Below are 18,448 nucleotides of genomic sequence, written 5' to 3' on the forward strand. Positions count from 1 at the left end.
GGAGACCTGAAGGGTATCACTGCAAACCCCCCCTGGGGGCTCCAGCCTCGTGTCCTGTAGGAAGCCAGCCCTTCCCATTCCCTGCTAAAGGGATTGGCTGCTGCTTGTGCACTCTGGCACATCCCTGGGGACACATGGACATGGCCCTGAAACAGAGCAGCTGTGGCTGCCCTGGATCCCTGGCAGTGTCCCAGGCCAGGCTGGACAGGGCTTGGAGCACCCTGAGACAGGAGAAGGTGTCCCTGCCATGGCAGGGGGTGGCACTGGTCGAGCTTTAAGGTCCCTTCTGACCCAAACCATTCTATGCCATAATGACTGTGTGCTTTTATATGAGAGCTGCTCGGAGTCACTCCCATCCCCACAGTCCTTCTGCCAAGATTCTCCTGTAGATCTTTGTCTCTCTCTTTCCTTCCCTGGAAAGAGAAAGACAAGGAAAGATTCCTGGCATGGGAAAGAAAAGACCAGTTCACATAATCCTCATGGCAATTGAGATTTGGGCAGCCTGGGGAACCCTCTTCAGGAGAAGAGGATCCTGCAGATCCCTCAAAGAGAAGGAGAAGGACTCCCTCTCTCTGCTCCCAGGCAGAATAGCAACTTTGAAACTGAAACCTGGAAAGACATAAGGACTCTCCTGGCATGCTGCTCAGGCACCCATGCCATGCTCCCACAGTTTGGGGTTATCTATACTATTTCTATGATAATAAATTACAGTTGAAATTATATTTGACAGAGTCTGAAATAAGTTAAGTTCCTCTTCCAGGCCAGGTTGGACAGGGCTTGGAGCAACCTGGGATAGTGGAAGGTGTCCCTGTCCATGGCAGGGCGTAGCACTGGGTGATCTTTAAGGTCCTTTCCAACCCAAAACAAGAAAAAACAACAAACAAGCAAAAATGCCAGGGGTTTCTACATCCATCTTTCCTTCTCTTTTTCCCTCCTGACCATGCTAGCCTTGTTATCTCTCTTGGCTTTTCTCCTTCCAGCAGGAAGGACTGGCCTGGAGGAGCATCATTCCCAGGGCAAGTGGAAGGGAAATCATCCCTCCCTGGCAGAGAGGGGCTCCCAGGACGCACTGCTGCGGCACATCCCGGGGCTGTGCCGTGGAGACCGAGCCCTTCCTGCTCCTCCTCCCGGGACTGGTGGCTGGGGAAGGCTGGAGCCAGCCCGGGATGGTGCCGGAGCCGGGCAGCGGGGGGAGCAGCGAGACCGGGACAGGGGGACGGGAGCAGGATGGAATGTCCCTGCCCGCCTGGGGAGAGATTCCCTGGATTCCCCGGGGCTCGGTGGGGTGGGTTTGGGTTTGGGGATGTCATGGAGCTGGGTGGGATCCTGGCTGGGCACTGCTCCCTGGGGAACCCTCAAAAGGGGAGCAGTGCCAGGGCCACGGGGGAGTCTCTGCAGGGGAAGCTGTGCCCAGGGCTGGTGTGGGTGGGAGCCGGGTCCAAACGAGTCCTGCAGAGCCCTAAGTGGATCTGTGTGCTCCCAGCTCTCTGTAGCTCCTGAATCCCAGCCAGTCCCTCTCTGTCTCCACTATTTTTAAATCCATCTATTTCCGCTGGTCTCTCTGCTTTGGTGCAGCCTTTTCCACACTGACACTTCTGCAGCCCAGAAATCCTAAATATTCTCATTCTCCCAAGTGTTTAAGCACCAGCTGCACTGGGGAGCAGGGGAGCTCAGGGACAGCAGTGCAGGGGCTGTGCTGTTTATTGTGGGTTCATGGCACTTTCTGAAGCATGGGAAACTCATGGCCACAGCCACACAGAGCCAGAAGTGTATTCCCAGTGCAGGATTCAGGGCGTGGGATTGGAGCTGGGACCGGAGACAGAAACCCTGGTGGCAGTCAAGGCTGGAGAAGGTTCCTCACCATGATCCCACCCTCAAGGACAATGCTCCTGCTACCCCAGGGACGCAGGGCTGGCACCAAGGCACACAATTATCTGATTAGCTGAAGCCAGAGCACTGGGATTTTCCAGCTAATGGGACAACGCAGGTGATGAGGCCCTAAAGGACCTCTGGAGTGCACGGTGCCATGAGCCCAGTGCTTCTCATGCCCACAAGGATTTGTCTGCACTGACTCTGCACCAGCCCTGTGGTGCCCAAGATTCCTGCAGGGCTTTTTCAGTGTCCCCCCACTCTGCCCCATTTCATACCTGCTTCTACAGGGTGACCATGCACCTTCCTGCAAATGCCAGGGAAGTCAGGAAAGCTTCAGGCAGTGATGAATTGCTGGATTCATGGTACATGGTGAATCAGAGACAGAGCCCAGAGTGGATTCATTGTGCACCCCACATTTGATGAACTTGCCTCCAGCAGATCCAACTATTCTATTAACTGGAATTAGGGAGAAAATCATAGTTAAATTGTTAATTCATCAAGACAAGTGCCATCACAGTCACTGGAGATATTTCTGAATTTGGGGAGGTCAATTTGGAAAATGAAGACAATTTTACAATGAACAAATCGTACAGCTTCTCCATTATTTTGCATGTCCAGCACACAGCTTTGTCATTGGAAACTACAATAACCAGAACTGGGTATTCCATATCCAACAGAAACCCTTGGAAGTTCAGGATTTGAGTGCTTCCCTCCCACTGAACTGCAGCCACAATTGCATCCTGAAATGTTCAAAATTCAGGAGCTGCCTTAAGTAGTTTGCTGCTGCTTCTCTGTGTTCAGGCAGCAAAGGAGCTTGAAATAATTCCCAAGTGGATGGGGCTAAGCCAGCTCCATGCAGGAGAGGAGGAGGGCAGCTGTAAGAGGCTTTGATTCACACATGTCTTTGTAACCACAGCATCCCCTGGGTCCCAAACCAGGAGTGATCCCAGGGGGATTCAGCTCTTGACGTCAAAGCCAACAGAGTCCAGAAGTGCAAATGATTTCAAAGACTGAATCCAAGCTGTTTGTGCACAGCTGGGAAACATCCAGCACCTTCCTGAAGGGAATCAGGAGTGAAACAACGATCCTCATTCATGTAAACCTCCCACCCCACCTCTCCCAAGCACCTCTGCCCCAGGCTGAACAAGAAACCTTCTGTACAAAGCCAAATTCAGCAGCTCTGATGCCTCCTCCAGTGTTGGGAACAGCCTGTCAGATCCAGGGACATGCAGGAGATGTTCAGTGTGCTGAGTGCTGGGCCAGGAGCTTGGAGTGTGCAGAGAGAGGCAGCTCCTGCATCTCTTCCCACTGTGGGAAGCACAGTTTGGGCATCCATATTGGAGAAAGGCATCAATCACAGGCTACAAAAACACAAAGCAGAGCCTGTTCCTGCCTGGGGTTTGCAGCACAGTAACCAGGAGAGAGAAGACAGGGATACAGAGGCTGCTCTGTAAATCCAGAGGACCCTTGGCCATGAGATCCATCTCTGCTGGATGAGATTGGAGCTGGGATAATCCCACACAGAGCAGCTCCACATCCTGGGGTCCCAGCCCTCAGCAGAGTGTCTGTGCAGAGAGGGAGAAGATGCCTCTGGGACTCCCTCTCAAGTCCTCAGCATCCTTGTGGAGAGGAAAGCAGCACAAACCAGCCTGGCTCTGATTGTGCCCCAAACTCACCTTCCATGCCTCAGTCTCCCCATCTTTTACAGAGGATAATCAGCCTTGCCCACCTTTATAAAATCCTGGGCCATCTGCAGATGCAGCTCTGATGTGATGAGTCAGATCTGCCTCATGTGATTCAGCTGGCAGATCCCATCCAACAGCCACGGAGCTCCCCTTGCTCCAGGATCCATATCTGCTGTTCTTACTGCCAAGTGCATGACTGTTCCCAAAACTAAACATGCCTGTGAGTTTCTAAATGCATTTGGGAAGACCAGCTTCATTCTGAAACAGAGAAACTTTCACTGGGCCATCCACAATTTTCCTCCCTGCAAGTTACAAAAGACGGAAAACGGAAAACAGAGAGTGAGTTTTGTTTCTAAAATTAACATCCCTGAGGCAGGAATGTGGCTCTGCAACACCAGGAGCTGTGGCAGGACAGGGATATGACCCTGGAAAAGTCTTTAATGTGTGGATACAGCCCAGTGGCAGCTGGAATAAAATGTGAGTGTCTCCTTCTGAAGCTCTCAGGAGCGGGTGTCGCTCTGCAAGAACGCAGCAGGGTTGCATCATGTGGATTCCTTGAATCTTCCAGAAATCTGCCACTTCTTCCCTGCCACATTTTCATGGGTAATCTATAAAGTAGCTGGGAAAAACACACTGCAATTTTCTGCTGGCATATTTGAAGCAGGCAGGAATATTCAGGCTAAGTGGGGTTTCATCACACATGGAAGATGTCACATTTTTCCTAAGGGACTCTGGCCTTGGAGATCCATCCTGGAATACATCCTGGCCTCTTGCAGACACATCCTAAATTTCCATGTTATGGGTTAAGCCCCCTACCCAATCTGGACCTATGGCAAGGGACATCTGCCTCCCAGGTTGGGTGCATTTTGTCATGCCAAGCAAAGCTGCAGCAGCTCAGATCTGGACACAAACTGGTTTGGTCCCACCAGATCAGCAGAACATCCCCAGGGTTGGGGCAACCATAGTCCTTGGAAACTAGGGAAGGATGAAACCCCTTTTCCTGTTTGGTTTTACACTAAAGCAGATTTCAGATTAGATCTTGGGCAGGAATTGTTCCCTGTGAGGGTGGTGAGGCCCTGGCACAGGGTGCCCAGAGAAGCTGTGGCTGCCCCTGGATCCCTGGAAGAGTCCAAGGTCAGGATGCATGGGGCTTGGATCAGCCTGGGATAGTGGAAGGTGTCCCTGCCCATGGCAGGGGTGGCACTGGATAGGCTTTAACATTACTTCCAACCCAAACCAGTCTGAGATCCCGTGATTCCTGCTGCATCTCTCTGGGCAGCTTTTGTGCTGCCTCTGCAAGAGCAGAATAGACAAAGAGGCTGCCAAGGCCCCTCCTAAGCATCCCTTTGCTTACACATGCTCAGCACTTGGCTGAGGAGGAGGAGTGCACACGCTGTTTGTTCCTGCTGGGCCACTGCCCAGCGTGTCCTTCCTGGGATTCATCCCTCCCCTCCTCCTTTCCTGTCTTCACCCCCCAAAGTCCTCAGGACAGCAAACCCAGCAGCCCCAGCCCTGTCCTGCACTCAGCCCTCTCTTTCCTCTGCCATCAAGAGTGGCAGTTTTAGCACTTGGCTTCTTGGGAATCTGATTTCCAACAAGGAAAAGACTTTTAGGGACAGCAGTAGGACTGAGGAGACAGGCAGTTGTGTGACACACTTGCACACACAGCACAGGCTGGGCCCATCCCGCCTCCAGCCCTGAGCAGTGCTGTGCTGGAAGCAGAAGATTGGCTGCTGAGGATCCCTCTGCAAGCCAGGCTGGGGTTTAGGGGCGGTTCTGTTCCCTCAGCTGGCTCCAGAATAAACTGTTTCCTTTTACATCCTGGTTTCCTGAGGGGGGAGCGTGTGGGGCTGAGCCTCCTCTCAGCTTCCACCAAATGTGAAGGGCAGGCAGAGCTCAGACCTTTCACATTCCCATATGCTCCTGGAAAATGCCAGGAAGAGAAGAGGGAGAGCTCATTGCAGCTTTAAACAAGAAAGGTGCCCCACCACAGTTCCAGAGCAGATTGACCACCTGGGCCTTCTCTGCTTGTGCTTTGTAATAAAGGGTGAAAACCTGGAATTGGACATTCCTTGATGCCTGTTTCCAGTGAGGAAACTGATGTTGCAGCATCCCAAAGCCCTGGTGCTCTCACATCCTGTCCTTGAGATGGCCCCTGAGCCTGTGGGACTGATGTGGCTGACAATCCAAGCACTTGCTTTTCCTTTTGGCTGCTTTTTGGGAAGATCCAGCCAGTCCCAGTCACTGAGAGGCAGAAGGGACAGGGTAAGGAGTGCACATCACCAGTGCTCATCTTAGAATCACAGAGTTTAAGGTTGAAAACGTCCTCTAGGACCACTGGGTCCAAACATTAGCCTGGAAAGGGCATCCTGGAGTCCTCTTGGCTTGCCACAACCCCACACCAGCGCTCCTGGATCAGTGTAGGAACAGCTCCGGACCTCACAGCCCCGTGGGTCCTCCCAAGGGATTGCAAATCCCTGCTGCCACATCCACAAGGATTCCATCTCCTCCTGCCACAGCCCAGCTCCCAGGAAGGTGTGGGATGCATGGGCCTGCAATCCAACCTGCCACCACCCATGCTAGCCCTCTGCTGAGGCCACACAGATGTCATTCTTTCCACCCAAAAGCACCAGAGGAATTCCACCCCCCTGCCTCGCTGTGTTGGCAGGAAACCCTGTGGATTTTGAACCTTTTTCTGGGAGTATTAAGCAGGGATTACAAACTGGGATCAAGGGAATCTCTCTCTGCTGTGCCCTGTGGGAAAGCTGCAGCTGCAGCCTCTGTAGCCTGTCCTCCCTGGTTTGTGCACTGTGACATACCTGGATGATGCCATGGATGGGGAATTTGCTCCACAGCAATCAGGTCTTTTCCTCTTCCTTTTCCTCCTCCAGCACACCTGCTGAGGAAGCAAAAGGAGATCAGTGCTTTGCAGAGGATCCACAAATTTGTCGCTTTAGGACATGTAAACCCAGTGAGCTCCCTGGAAGCCTGGGGCTGGCATGCCCAGCTCTGGAACAGCAGGCTGGCACAGGAGTTTGGCTCTCACTGCTGCACTCCAGACAGGCCAGGGCACGGATCCACAGGATGCAGCCTTTCAGCTCCACTGCAATCCTTTGTGTGCTGTCTGCTCACACAAAGCTGGGCCCTCCCAGCTCCAGCCAGGCCAGAGCTGGGCATGGCTGAGAGCCAGAGAGGGAGAGAAGGGCTGGGATCCCACTCCAGTGCAGGGCACTGCTGCCAGCAAAGCCACGGCTCCACGGTGCCTGCGGCTGCAGGAGTGAGCTCGCAGTGCCAAAGGAGGGTGTGCAGAGAGGAAATTAAAGTGCTGAACCCAAACTTGTCCTTGGGCTGAGCCTTGAAGCAGAATTCCCCCAAAATCTTTGCATGTGAGGACCTGGAGAAGTAGGCAAGCCCTGACTAGCTCTAGAGCAGAGAGGGATCCAGGGAGAGCTCAGAGCCTCTTCCACTGCCTAAAGGGAGCTCCTGAAAAAGAGGGAGAGGGATTTTTTTGTAAGGGCAGAAAGTGACAGGACAAGGGGGAATAGCTTCCCACTGCCAGAGGACAGGGTTAGAGGAGATATTGGGAAGGAATTGTTCCCTGTCTGAGTGGTGACACCCTGGCTCAGGGTACCCAGAGAAGCTGTGGCTGCCCCTGGATCCATGGAAATGCCAAAGGCCAGGTTGGACAGGGCTTGGAGCAAGGTGGGACAGTGGAAGGATGGTCTTAAGGCTGCCCATGGGGTGGTTTTAAGGCTCCTCAGTGCAGGCTCCCAGCATCCCTGCCCTCCTCAGCCATGATCCTGGAAAGCAGAGATCCTGCACCAGCACTGCCTCACAGCAGCACAGATGGCAGACTGTCTCCAGCACAGGAAAACAGGATGAGTCTCCTGGGTCACTGCAAGGTGAGAGTGCAAAGCTGCTGGAGTTTATATTTAAAAGTCCTGTCCAAAGAACACACAGCATCTGCTTTCGTAGAAATGAACCACTCCTTCAATAGATAATCAAGTGAATTAGTAACACTGCTTGAAACAAGAAGCCAAACAACCAGCACAGCACCAATCTGGATGTTTCATGGCTGAGCATGGATTGTTTCCCACAGAACTGGACCACTGGTACAGCTGGATTTCACTGCTCTCCATCCCAGCATTTCCAAGCACTGCAACAACAGCCTAGAAATCTCCCTCTGCTTTGTCTTGGGGGCTGTAGGATCACACCCAGGTCACAGAAATTTGGGTGGATTTTAATTTAAGGCTCAGTGCATCTGCACTGCCCTAAACCCACAAAGTCAACCCGTGCTGGAAATAACTCCAGACAAAAGAATCTCGAGCTCTGCCCTGCGCAAGTGCGGTTTGGAGGGGAGGAGCTGGCCGGGAGGAGAGGATGTGTCCCTCTGGCAGCTGGAACCGCTCATTACATGAGCAGGGGAGACGGAAGAAGGCAACTCCCAGTTTGGCTCCCCCTTCCCAGTCCCCATCCCACCGCTGGAGGAGCTCCTACGTGGCACTGTGGGGGCTGGGAGCGTCTCTGCACAGCTTGGAATCGCTGGAGAGCAGCAGGAATCCTCCCCAGCAATGCAGATCAGCCTGATTCCCAGAACTCTGGCCCTGGACACAACTGTTCACAGTCACTGTTCACCACAGCCTCCCAAAAAACTTACTTCCTTTTCAAACCAGGACAAGGATGAAGCTGTTTGCTGACATTTTGGTAGAACTGACTCATTTTCTGCGCATTCACATCCTAAAGCTCTGCAAGGGTTTTTTGTGGCTCTTACCAGGTTGTGTTGGAGACACAGCAGGAATAGGATGAAATATACACTTAAAAGCAGGAATAGGTTGAAATAGCAACTCCTGCACTTAATAGCAGGAATAGGTTGAAATATACACTTAAAAATCAGGAAAAATCTGAAATATCTTCATGCTGGCCTGCCAGCCCTCAAACACAACTATTTGCATTCTACTCCATGTTACTGAGGCAAAGCCATTTCAAAGGACCAAAGCACAGAGCACCCAGAGTGTCAAAGGACTTTGGTGCTGGGAGGCAGTGAAAGAAATCAAGATTAAAAGTGTAAGAGTTTATTTTAAATCCCACTCGGAAGGTGAAAAAATCTTACATGGGAAGTAATTACCGAGCAGGGTTTGAAGGTGGAGCAATTCAGAATTTGGCAGAGAAAAGCAGCTGATGGTGGAAGTTTAAAGGAGCTTTTCTCATTTCTCAGCTGGCACATGCTGCTGGTACAGACCAGTAACATTTGCCTCGGTATTGATGGTTTGATATCAGCAAATTCACTATTAATAAAGCCAAAATTTTGCTATAAAAACTCTGGGACCCCGTTGTTGATCATTTATGCAGACATAAAGCAAAGCTAACTGCACCAAAAGACACTAGTGTACCAAAATCTGTTGGTTAAAGTATTCCAAAGCTATTTTTCTCACTGAATCCCTCCCTGAAGAGACCAGATCTCTAAAGATTACCGAGCACCAGGTTTGTTGCAGCTGATGGAAGCTTTTTTTTACAGGGAGGTCTCAAAGATCTCCCCTTGTTTGAGATGAGAAGTATCTACTCACATGGCACCATCTGAACAGGTCAGATGGAAGAAAAATGTCACTTTTTGATGCTACCTTCTAGAATAGGTGGGCTGTGAAGGGGAATGGAATGGTGATTCCAAAGCAAGATGCTTCCTAGACAACAAGCAGAATATTCTATGCCAGAAGGAAAATCAGATGCTGTTTGCTACTACAGCAACAGGAGGCTGAGATCTGCTGAGACTCCTGTCTTCAGAGGGAAGCAGAAAAGCTTGGCAGAGCCAAAATTAGGGGCAAAAATTAAATTACAGTGTGATTAAAAGGGAGACATAGACATCAGTTAAAGAACACAAGGATTCAGCATCCTTCTGCTGATGTAACTAACCATGAGGGGGGTGGTACCTTGAATATCCCTCCATCCCAGACTGCCATGAAAACAATCCTGTGCTGTCCTAAAACATGACAGGGTTGGATCAGAGCTTCAACACTTGTGACTCAGCACAAACCTCTCCATGGCACAGCTCCTCTGGGCACCCTGTGCCAGGGCCTGCCCACCCTCACAGCCAGGAGTCCTTCCCAATATCCCATCGAGCCCTGCCCTCTGGCAGTGGAAGCCATTCCCTGTGTCCTGTCCTTCCATCCCTTATCCCCAGTCCTCACTCCTGGAGCCCCTTTAGGCACTGGAAGGGCTCTGAGCTCTCCCTGGAACTTTCTCTTCTCTCTTGGGGGTCACATTTCAGATTCACATTTCAGGATGGGGCAGGTGTTAAACATAGGCTGCCTGTGACTGCTCCAGTCGTGACTGAAGCCCTTTGCATCACCCTTGACTTCATATGGAGGGCGACAGCCCAGAAACAAACAAATAAATATATCACTACCTGCCTTTGGTGCCAACAACCATCCAGCTGCAGGAGATGCCAGGGGCAGGGAGAGGATGGAAATAAGACAGGACCTGAGCCCTGCAAGAAGGGAAAAGCACAGTTTGGGCAGGGAGTAGGTCCCCCCGTTCCTGCAGGAGGCCGGGCTGGGCTCAGGCAGGGGACAGGCTGGGGACAGGCAGGGCAGGAGGAGGGAAGGCGCATCCCCCATCCATCCCGACCCCCCTTCGGCGGCGCGGGGCCGGCATTCCCTGCCATTGGCGGCGGGCCGGGAGAGAGCCGGGACGGATCCTCCCCTTCCTCTCCCTCCCCAGCATTTTTGAGAGGGTTTTCCCAAGTTTCCAGAAGTTTCTCCCCGGCCCCTTATATACCCCCTCCGCAGGACCGGGAGGTGCACAGGGAGCCGAGCAAAGCCGTGTCCCGACCCTGCAGGTAAGGGGGGGACCCGGGGGACCCCGGGTGGAGACCGAGCTGAGATTGCAGCAGGGCGAGGGGGGATTTTGGGGTCCTGCAGCCTCCTGCTTGGCAAAAAAATCGGGGGGAGGGTTGTGGCATGGGAGAAGGGGGTGCGTGGGGGGTAGGCTACAGTGGGGTGGGTGGATAGGGGTACAGACTGTCCCATGAGCTGGCTCTGGGTTTTTGAAGCAAAGCATTAAGAAATCCTCCAGTTGCCTCCTGTTTGCAAGAGGTGGTCACAGTGAAGCTGCGGGAAAAGCTTTCAGAGAATGAGGAAAAAGAAAAGGGGGATAAAGGAAGCTTTAGCTTGGTGTGGGTGAAATCCTCCAGCCCCGCTCAGGCTCAGCCTGGGAGCCTGCAGGACCCTGGGCACCATCCCAGCACAGGAACGAGAGCTCTCCCTGCACAGCACAGCCCGACCCTGCTTCTGCTGCCTTAACCAAGTGCCACATCCCTCTGGTGACACGGAAATGGCCTTTTGCCTGCAGTCCTGTGCTCTGCAGCTCTGTCCTGCTCCTGGGAGAAATCCCATCCCGCCAGGAAAGGGGGTCCCGGCAGCTGCAGGGAAGGCTGAGGAATGCCACGCTGGCACTGGGCGTCCCCTCGCTGTGGGAGCACAGGAGAGGATGGTGCTGGCTGTGCATTCCCCACATTCCCTCCATTTTCACCACGGGCTCTGAATTCACCCAGAATCGCTGCCTTAATCCGAGAATGGTCAAAATTTCTCCATCTCGGGCTGTGTGACTCAGCAGAGCCCAAATCTGCCACCCGGCCCTGAAGTAATGAAGCTTTTTTTAAGCTGAGGATGAAGCAGTGCAGGCCACCCCCTGCTCACAAGAGAACTACTCCATGTATCTGTTTTCTTTCAGAAAGAAAAAGGCAAACGTTGACCTCACTATGAAACAGTTTCAAGGTATCCTTAGAAATAAACGGGAAATAGAAAACCAGAAGCAGCCTCCTCACACTTCCAATGTTTGTCACCCTGGCTGCACTTTAAGAGAGTGTTGAGGGCAGTTTTGAGCCTGTTGCACAAATCTTTGCTCTTGGTGCAGGCAGGATGGCTCCTCCCTTTAACAGCAGCCTTGCTCCCAATAAAGGAATTTAGGTTGTAATTCCCACTCTGGCACAGGGTCCCTGGTGGAACTGCGCACTCTCCTCGCCCGGGGCTACGTGCTGCGTGTTTCCTTCCATGTGTAATCCCAGCGGGCCCTTCGCTTCCTGCTGGGAATGCTTTAACCCTGCTGCAGCCTTTCTCTGCCTCCCCATGCCAGGGACAGCCCCTGAGGCTGGCCAGGAGCAGGGTGGGAGCAGAGGACCACCAAGGAACAGGGCTGCAGTGTAGTGAAGCAGTTCCTGTGGAGGACAAAGTCCCCAAAAGCTGGAGGGGGAATTTAAGGCCTGAGGAGCTGCCAGCAGGAAGGTTTGCTGAGTGAAGGCAGGAGGGTGGGGAGGTGTGGGGCCAGGGGGGATGAGCCCCAAAGGGCTTCCAGGTACTTAGACCAGAAGCTTGGGGCTCAGAGCCCTTCCTGGGGTGGGTTCACCTACATTGGGATGAGATCCACCCATCTCAGGCATGAACTGAAGGCTCTGCTGGGGAAAATGAGGCTCCCCCACCTCCCTTTGCCCCAGGCAAACCAAAGCCGAACAGAGCTGATCAGACAGCGCAGGATCTTCTCCAGGGCTGCTCTGGCTTTGCTTGGTGGAAGCTCACGTGCTCCATCTAGTGCCGAGGAATCTGAGGGTTTGGGGCCCAGGCCAGGGTCCCCAGAGAGGACGGTCCTTGCCATGCAGTGCCTGCAACAGCCCTTGGATCAAGGGGCAGCATGAAAATTTTTCAGCTTTTCCTGATCAGGGAAGAGGTTTCTCCTGCTCTGGGGAGAGAATCATGGAAGGGTTGGGTCTAAAGACTATCTTTTTCCCCACCTGCTATGGGCAGCAGGGACACCTTCCCCTATCCCAGGTTGCTCCAAGCCCCATCCAGCCTGGCCTTGGACACTTCCAGGGATCAGGGACAGCCACAGCTTCTCTGGGCACCCTGTGTCAGGACCTCACCACCCTCACAGGGAAGAATTTCTTACTAATGTCCAATCTAAACCTGTCTTCTTTCACTTTAAAGCCATTCCCCCTTGCCCTGTCAAGATCACATGAGAAATAGCTGTTGCTTACATTCCCTGACCCTTCCTTAAACCATCACAGTACATTAACACTGGAATATAGGGAAACTGCTTAGGAAGGAAGCTTTCATTCCAAATGCACAGGCTCTGCTTGCCAGGGTGCAGCCTGCACTCCTGAAGATTAATTGTTGTTCAGGGTGGACTTGGGATGGCTGCACCCCAATGAAGCGCTGGGGCAATGTCACTGTCACTGGAGCAAGGAATGGGTTTCTCTGGAAGAGCCCCTGGGATCTCTGGATGCTCCAGGAAGGCTTTGGCTCATGCTGATGGTGCATTTTCTCGCCCAGCAGGTCCTGTGAGGTGCTGGGTGCTGCTGAAGCCATGTGGATCATCGTGGGGCTGGCCCTCCTGGGCCTCGCTGCGGCCGTGCCCTCGGAGGACAGGAAGCTGAGCGACAAGGCCACTACGCTGGCCGAGCGCAGCACCACGCTGGCCTTCAACCTCTACCACGCCATGGCCAAAGACAAGGACATGGAGAACATCCTGCTGTCCCCCGTGGTGGTGGCCTCATCCCTGGGGCTGGTGTCCCTGGGGGGCAAGGCCACGACGGCCTCGCAGGCCAAGGCGGTGCTGAGTGCGGACAAGCTGAACGACGAGTACGTGCACAGCGGGCTGGCCGAGCTGCTCAGCGAGGTCAGCAACAGCACCGCCCGCAACGTCACCTGGAAGATCGGCAACCGCCTCTACGGCCCCGCCTCCATCACCTTCACCGAGGACTTCGTCAAGAACAGCAAGAAGCACTACAACTACGAGCACTCCAAGATCAACTTCCGAGACAAGAGGAGCGCCCTCAAGTCCATCAATGAGTGGGCAGCCCAGACCACGGATGGGAAACTCCCAGAGGTCACCAAAGATGTGGAGAAAACTGATGGGGCCCTCATCGTCAACGCCATGTTCTTCAAGCGTAAGTTCTACCTTCAGTTCTTGGTACGAGTGCCCCAAAACCTGCCCTGAGCCAACACACAGAATCATGGAATGGTTTGGGTTGGGAGGGGCCTTAAAGATCATCCACCAGCCCCAAGGGAAGGTGGACAAATCCTAGGTCCACTGGAGGCAGCTCTTTGTCAGTGGTTGGGAACTGTGCATGGACTTACGCCATTCCCTTTTCTTACAAGCTGTGTTTCTCTCTCTCCTGCAGCTCACTGGGATGAGAAGTTCCATCATAAGATGGTGGACAACCGTGGCTTCATGGTGACCCGTTCCTACACCGTGGGCGTGCCCATGATGCACCGCACAGGTGAGTGGGAAACCCCCTGCCCCACACCAAGACCAGCTGGAGTTAGGACCATTGTTCTCCCTTACCCAGATTTCCACCAGCTGCTTCAAAGATCGTTTTGCCTCATGATAGAGAACAAAGCAGGGAAGTGTTTGTTCTACTGATTCAGTCTCCCTGTGAGCAGAGAATCCATGTTTACTATGAGCTGCTTGGCTGTTGGGAACAAATCCTTGCTCATTACACAAATGAGAACCACAGCCAACTCCAATAATGCTGGGCCACTTCCCAAAAGAGTGTCCAGACTCACTTCCCTTGCTGGTCAGGGAAAGTACAGGCTGAATTCACTTTGCCTCTGCTCCACATCCAACTGTTCCCCTCTTCTGGTTTCAAGGTCTCTACAATTACTATGATGATGAGGCAGAGAAGCTCCAGGTGGTAGAGATGCCACTGGCTCACAAGCTCTCCAGCATGATCTTCATCATGCCAAACCATGTGGAGCCTCTGGAGAGAGTGGAGAAACTGCTGAACAAGGAGCAGCTCAAGACGTGGACTAGCAAGATGAAGAAGAGATCAGTGGCCATCTCGCTGCCAAAAGTTGTCCTAGAAGTCAGCCATGACCTGCAGGTAAAGGAGGTCCTTCAAGAGTTGGCCCTTTTTACAGTTCTTTGGGATGGGGGGAAAGACAGTGGGATGATGAGTTATCCATGCCTGCTGCCCCTCTTCCCTCTTGCACTGTGTCATCTCCGGGAGGGTTGCTGACCTCTTGTCTCCCCCTAGAAACACCTGGGTGGTCTGGGCTTGACAGAAGCCATTGACAAAACCAAGGCTGACTTGTCCAAGATCTCTGGCAAGAAAGACCTTTACCTGTCCAATGTGTTCCATGCCGCGGCTCTGGAGTGGGACACGGAAGGGAACCCCTACGACGCTGACATCTACGGCCGAGAGGAGATGAGGAACCCCAAACTCTTCTACGCTGACCACCCCTTCATCTTCATGATCAAGGACACTAAAACCAACTCCATCCTCTTCATCGGCAGGCTCGTGAGGCCCAAAGGCGACAAGATGCGCGACGAGTTGTAGTTGGGTTTGTTTTGGTTGGGTTGTTTTTTCCCAGAGCTTTGGTTTGTGTGTGTTTTTAGGGGGGCATTTTGACAAATGGGAAACACTATTTTGTATCCTTCTTGAACCATGGGTGCTATTCAGACCAGGGTGCATTGTGAAGAGAAACCAGCGTACACTTTACCTCACCCCACAATCCAGATTGCACAAACCCACCTCCAGAGAGGAGCAGGGGAGCCTGGCACCAGAGAGTCACTGGGAGTCAGCTGAGGTGGCCAGGTTGAAGCTGAGCTCCTCCCTGCACTGGTTAAGCCTCCTGCTCAGCTCCTTGCTGCTCCACCAGCCCTGCCAAGGCACCACCCTCCCATCCCAAACGCTTCCAATCCCACTGCACGCTTACCGCTGCCGCTTTTCTCCCGCTTGGGTGCCTGCTCCTGCTTCTCTCTTCTCTCTCCAGGGGCGTGTAACAGAGCTCCAAGGGCCAGCTGTGCAGTCCAGCCCCTGCAGGGGCCTGCAGCAGAGCAGGAAGCAGCATGGAAGAATGGAGATTGTATGGAGTTGTGCCCTTCTGTCCTGCCTAACACTGTGCTCTGCGCTCGATGCTTCAACCACAAGAGCTCCCTAGGGAGAGCATCAAAGCCAAGAGCAGCCTGGATCAACACTTTATGGAGAACTAAGGAGCTTTGGGATGCCAGGGAGAGCTGAAAGCACAGCCTAGGTTTCTAGAAAGAGTAACCTGAGGTTCCTTCAACACTCCACCCCTTGGGATCACTGAGGAGCCAACAGCTGTAATTAAACAGGCAGTTGTACCAGGCAGAGAACTCACTTCTCTAGGAAATGCTCTGCATCAGCCTGTAGGGCTGGCAAAGACTCCATTCCCACTGCCAGGGCTCTCCCAGAGCTGGTTCCAATCAGCTCCCTGTGGAGCTGACCCAAGGCACTCCTGGCTGGCTTCTCAGAGGGAGGTGGGATCAGGGTCACCTCCACTTTCTTGCTTAATTAAACACAAAGCTTTAAAGCTGCCATTACCTGACTTCCTAATTATGCTCTGCTGAAGCTCCATGGTACTTTAGCTCCCTGTCTGCTGACCTGGATAAGGGGACCCTGAAAAACAAAGGTATTTATAGTTATATTTATGTCTGATAATAAGCAGGTTTCACAGCCTGATCCAGGCTATTCCTAACTTCTCTTCAAGGGATATCATCATGTCAGTACTATTTAAAGAAGCTGATGTTATCCCAGGAGCATTGCAGCACTCGCCACGCACTGAGAAACACCACAAGGCAAACACTGAGATTATGGAAATGAGGGAAATCCATGCATCCCAATGGAATTGCCAGTTCCCTGAAACCAGCATGGAGCACCTACATGGCTTTGCTTTATGTCCCTGCCAATTTTCCCTGCTGCCATAGAAGCCCAATACTGCATATTCCCAGGTGCTGGGAGGCAGGAGGCAATGCCAGGTGTGTCCCCAAATGTGGGACACTTCCAGGTGATGCAGTGCACTGAACCCACACACAGAACGTTCTGGAGGCTGGGCTGGGGGGTGGAAGGGGTGGGCAAGGCAAGAACACACTGTGGGATATTGTGAATAATTTGCATCATGTGGATGCAGGTGTGTCTGATGGCTTTTATTGTCTGTTCTTGTACTACACACTGACAGTTGTGTAATTTTGCAATAAAACTTTTTCAATGAATCCCTGGTGGCTGGAATCCCTTGTAGAGCAAAATAAACTTAAAGAGGTTCCTTGCAATCCTTAAATCCAAAACACCCTAAAAGTGGCAACTACGGACAAAAATTACTCCATGCAAAAGATGAATTCCTGTAGCACATCAATCATGAGAAAGAAATGCTCTTAGCAGATTTTCCCTTCACTGTTTTCTCCTGAAACTGCAAATATCCAACACTATACATGCTCCACAGGTAAAGGACCAACTGTCCTGTCCTGATGGGCCATTTAGCAGAATAAAAACTGAGCTATCAGCCACAGGGACCAGCCTTCCTGACTCTCCATGCCAAAGCTCCTCCAGCTGGGATCCACTCTGGGGAAACAGAGGAAAAAACTGCAGGCTAAAGATACCTTTCCAGGTGGAAAATCCAGCACTAGCAGACCCTGCTAATCCATGTTCTCCCACTGCTGGCAAGGGATGAACCTTCTGCCACTCACTCTTAAGCAAAACTAAAGGCACAGACATGTCCTCTTTTCCCTGGACAAGCACACACAATCCTGTGCAGCTCCTCCCACACTGGAATAGCACCACGTGCTTCCTCATTTTCACTAAATTGAATTACTGAAGCCACCCCCTGCACCAACCACAGCAGGAACACATCACCCTGGAATAGCAATATTGAAACAAAGTTAAAAGCTTTCCAGAGTTCCTAAGTTCATGCCACCCCCAGCTCATCGGCCAGGGCTTTTGTCTAAGGGAAGCACCCATATGACACAGGGAACTGAATGAGTTCGCTCCTCTTTTGGAGCTTCTTTAAACACCTCAGAGTGGTGGTAATTCCAGCCAAAACACTTGGAAAAGGTGTTCAGCTCATACGTGGAGCCACAGCTTCTCTGGACACCCTGTGCCAGGGCCTCACCACCCTCACAGGGAAGAATTCCTTCCCAATATCCCATCCAGCCCTGCCCTCTGGCAGTAGGAGCCATGCCCTGTGTCCCGTCCCTCCCTCCTTTCTCCAAAGTCCTCTCCAGCTGTCCTGGAGCCCCTTCAGGCCCTGCAAGGGGCTCTGAGCTCTCCCTGGAGCCTTCTCTTCCCCATAACTTGTGTAGCTCCTGACTCTAGCAGTGATCAGCCCTGTGAAATTAACAGGGTGATGGACAAGGTTGGAGAGCTCTTCATCAGGAAGAAGTGGAACAATCTCCTGGAAATCCAGCCCTCCCTGGGAGGCAGCAGGAAAGATTTCTAACCATCACCATCTACCACATAGTGTGTTTAAGAATTTAGAGACAACATGCAAAACCAGGTGTGACTTTTATTGCTTCAGATCTCCCCAGTTTCACAAATTTCCTTTCCAGTGCTGTGTTGTCATATTTTCGATTTTCAGATTATTTCCACATTCAAATTTGTATAAAAATTAATGTTGGCATTAGTCTAATATTTATATTAACTATTTAAATCTTTGCACTGAATGGTGTACACAGAAACTTGAAATCACTGACACTCCAAGAAGGCACATCTTGTTTCTGAAACTCAACCAGACCCCCAGGTGTGCCAGAGAAGCTGGGAACAGCAAGGCAAAGGCTCCCTGGACAGACCAGTTCAAAATTCCAGTTCCTAACCTGACTGCCTAATTCCTGCAGAGCAACCTCCTCAAAACAGAAATGTGGATGTGAAAGCTGGTCCTAAACAACAAACAGGCTTTGAATTCCTCAAAATCCAAACTCCTTGACCCTGCACATACATTATCTCCTATGATTGTGCCTCTCTTCCCATTCCTGCACCAAACTTCCACCAGATACTCCCACTTTGCAGGTCAGGACAGAAGGTTTGAAATCCTGAGTGTCACTTTTGCTCTCACCCCCACAAATCCACACCCAAAGGTACCTGACCCTGACAGGAGCTGCACTGGCCTGGA

General features: G+C 52.2%; 1 protein-coding gene across 4 annotated transcripts; it reads left to right on the forward strand.

The window, feature by feature from the left end:
* The first annotated feature begins 10,309 nt into the window (after positions 1-10,309).
* Positions 10,310-16,559, forward strand: SERPINH1 (serpin family H member 1). 4 transcript variants are annotated; one of them, XM_036404265.1, is made up of 5 exons: positions 10,310-10,389; positions 12,878-13,491; positions 13,726-13,824; positions 14,195-14,427; positions 14,581-16,559. In XM_036404265.1, the coding sequence occupies exons 2-5, from the start codon at positions 12,909-12,911 to the stop codon at positions 14,881-14,883; spliced, it is 1,218 nt and encodes a 405-aa protein (XP_036260158.1). In that variant the 5' UTR covers positions 10,310-10,389; positions 12,878-12,908; the 3' UTR covers positions 14,884-16,559. The 4 variants fall into 4 exon arrangements, with proteins under 4 accessions (XP_036260158.1, XP_036260159.1, XP_054374609.1 ...); XM_036404266.1 differs by having other exon boundaries at positions 10,317-10,389; positions 12,875-13,491; XM_054518634.1 differs by lacking the exon at positions 10,310-10,389 and adding an exon at positions 11,667-11,833 and having other exon boundaries at positions 12,875-13,491.
* Positions 16,560-18,448: the final 1,889 nt, after the last annotated feature.

The sequence above is a fragment of the Molothrus ater genome, chromosome 2 (genome assembly GCF_012460135.2).
Source record: "Molothrus ater isolate BHLD 08-10-18 breed brown headed cowbird chromosome 2, BPBGC_Mater_1.1, whole genome shotgun sequence".
In the NCBI taxonomy this organism is placed as follows: Eukaryota; Metazoa; Chordata; class Aves; order Passeriformes; family Icteridae; genus Molothrus; species Molothrus ater.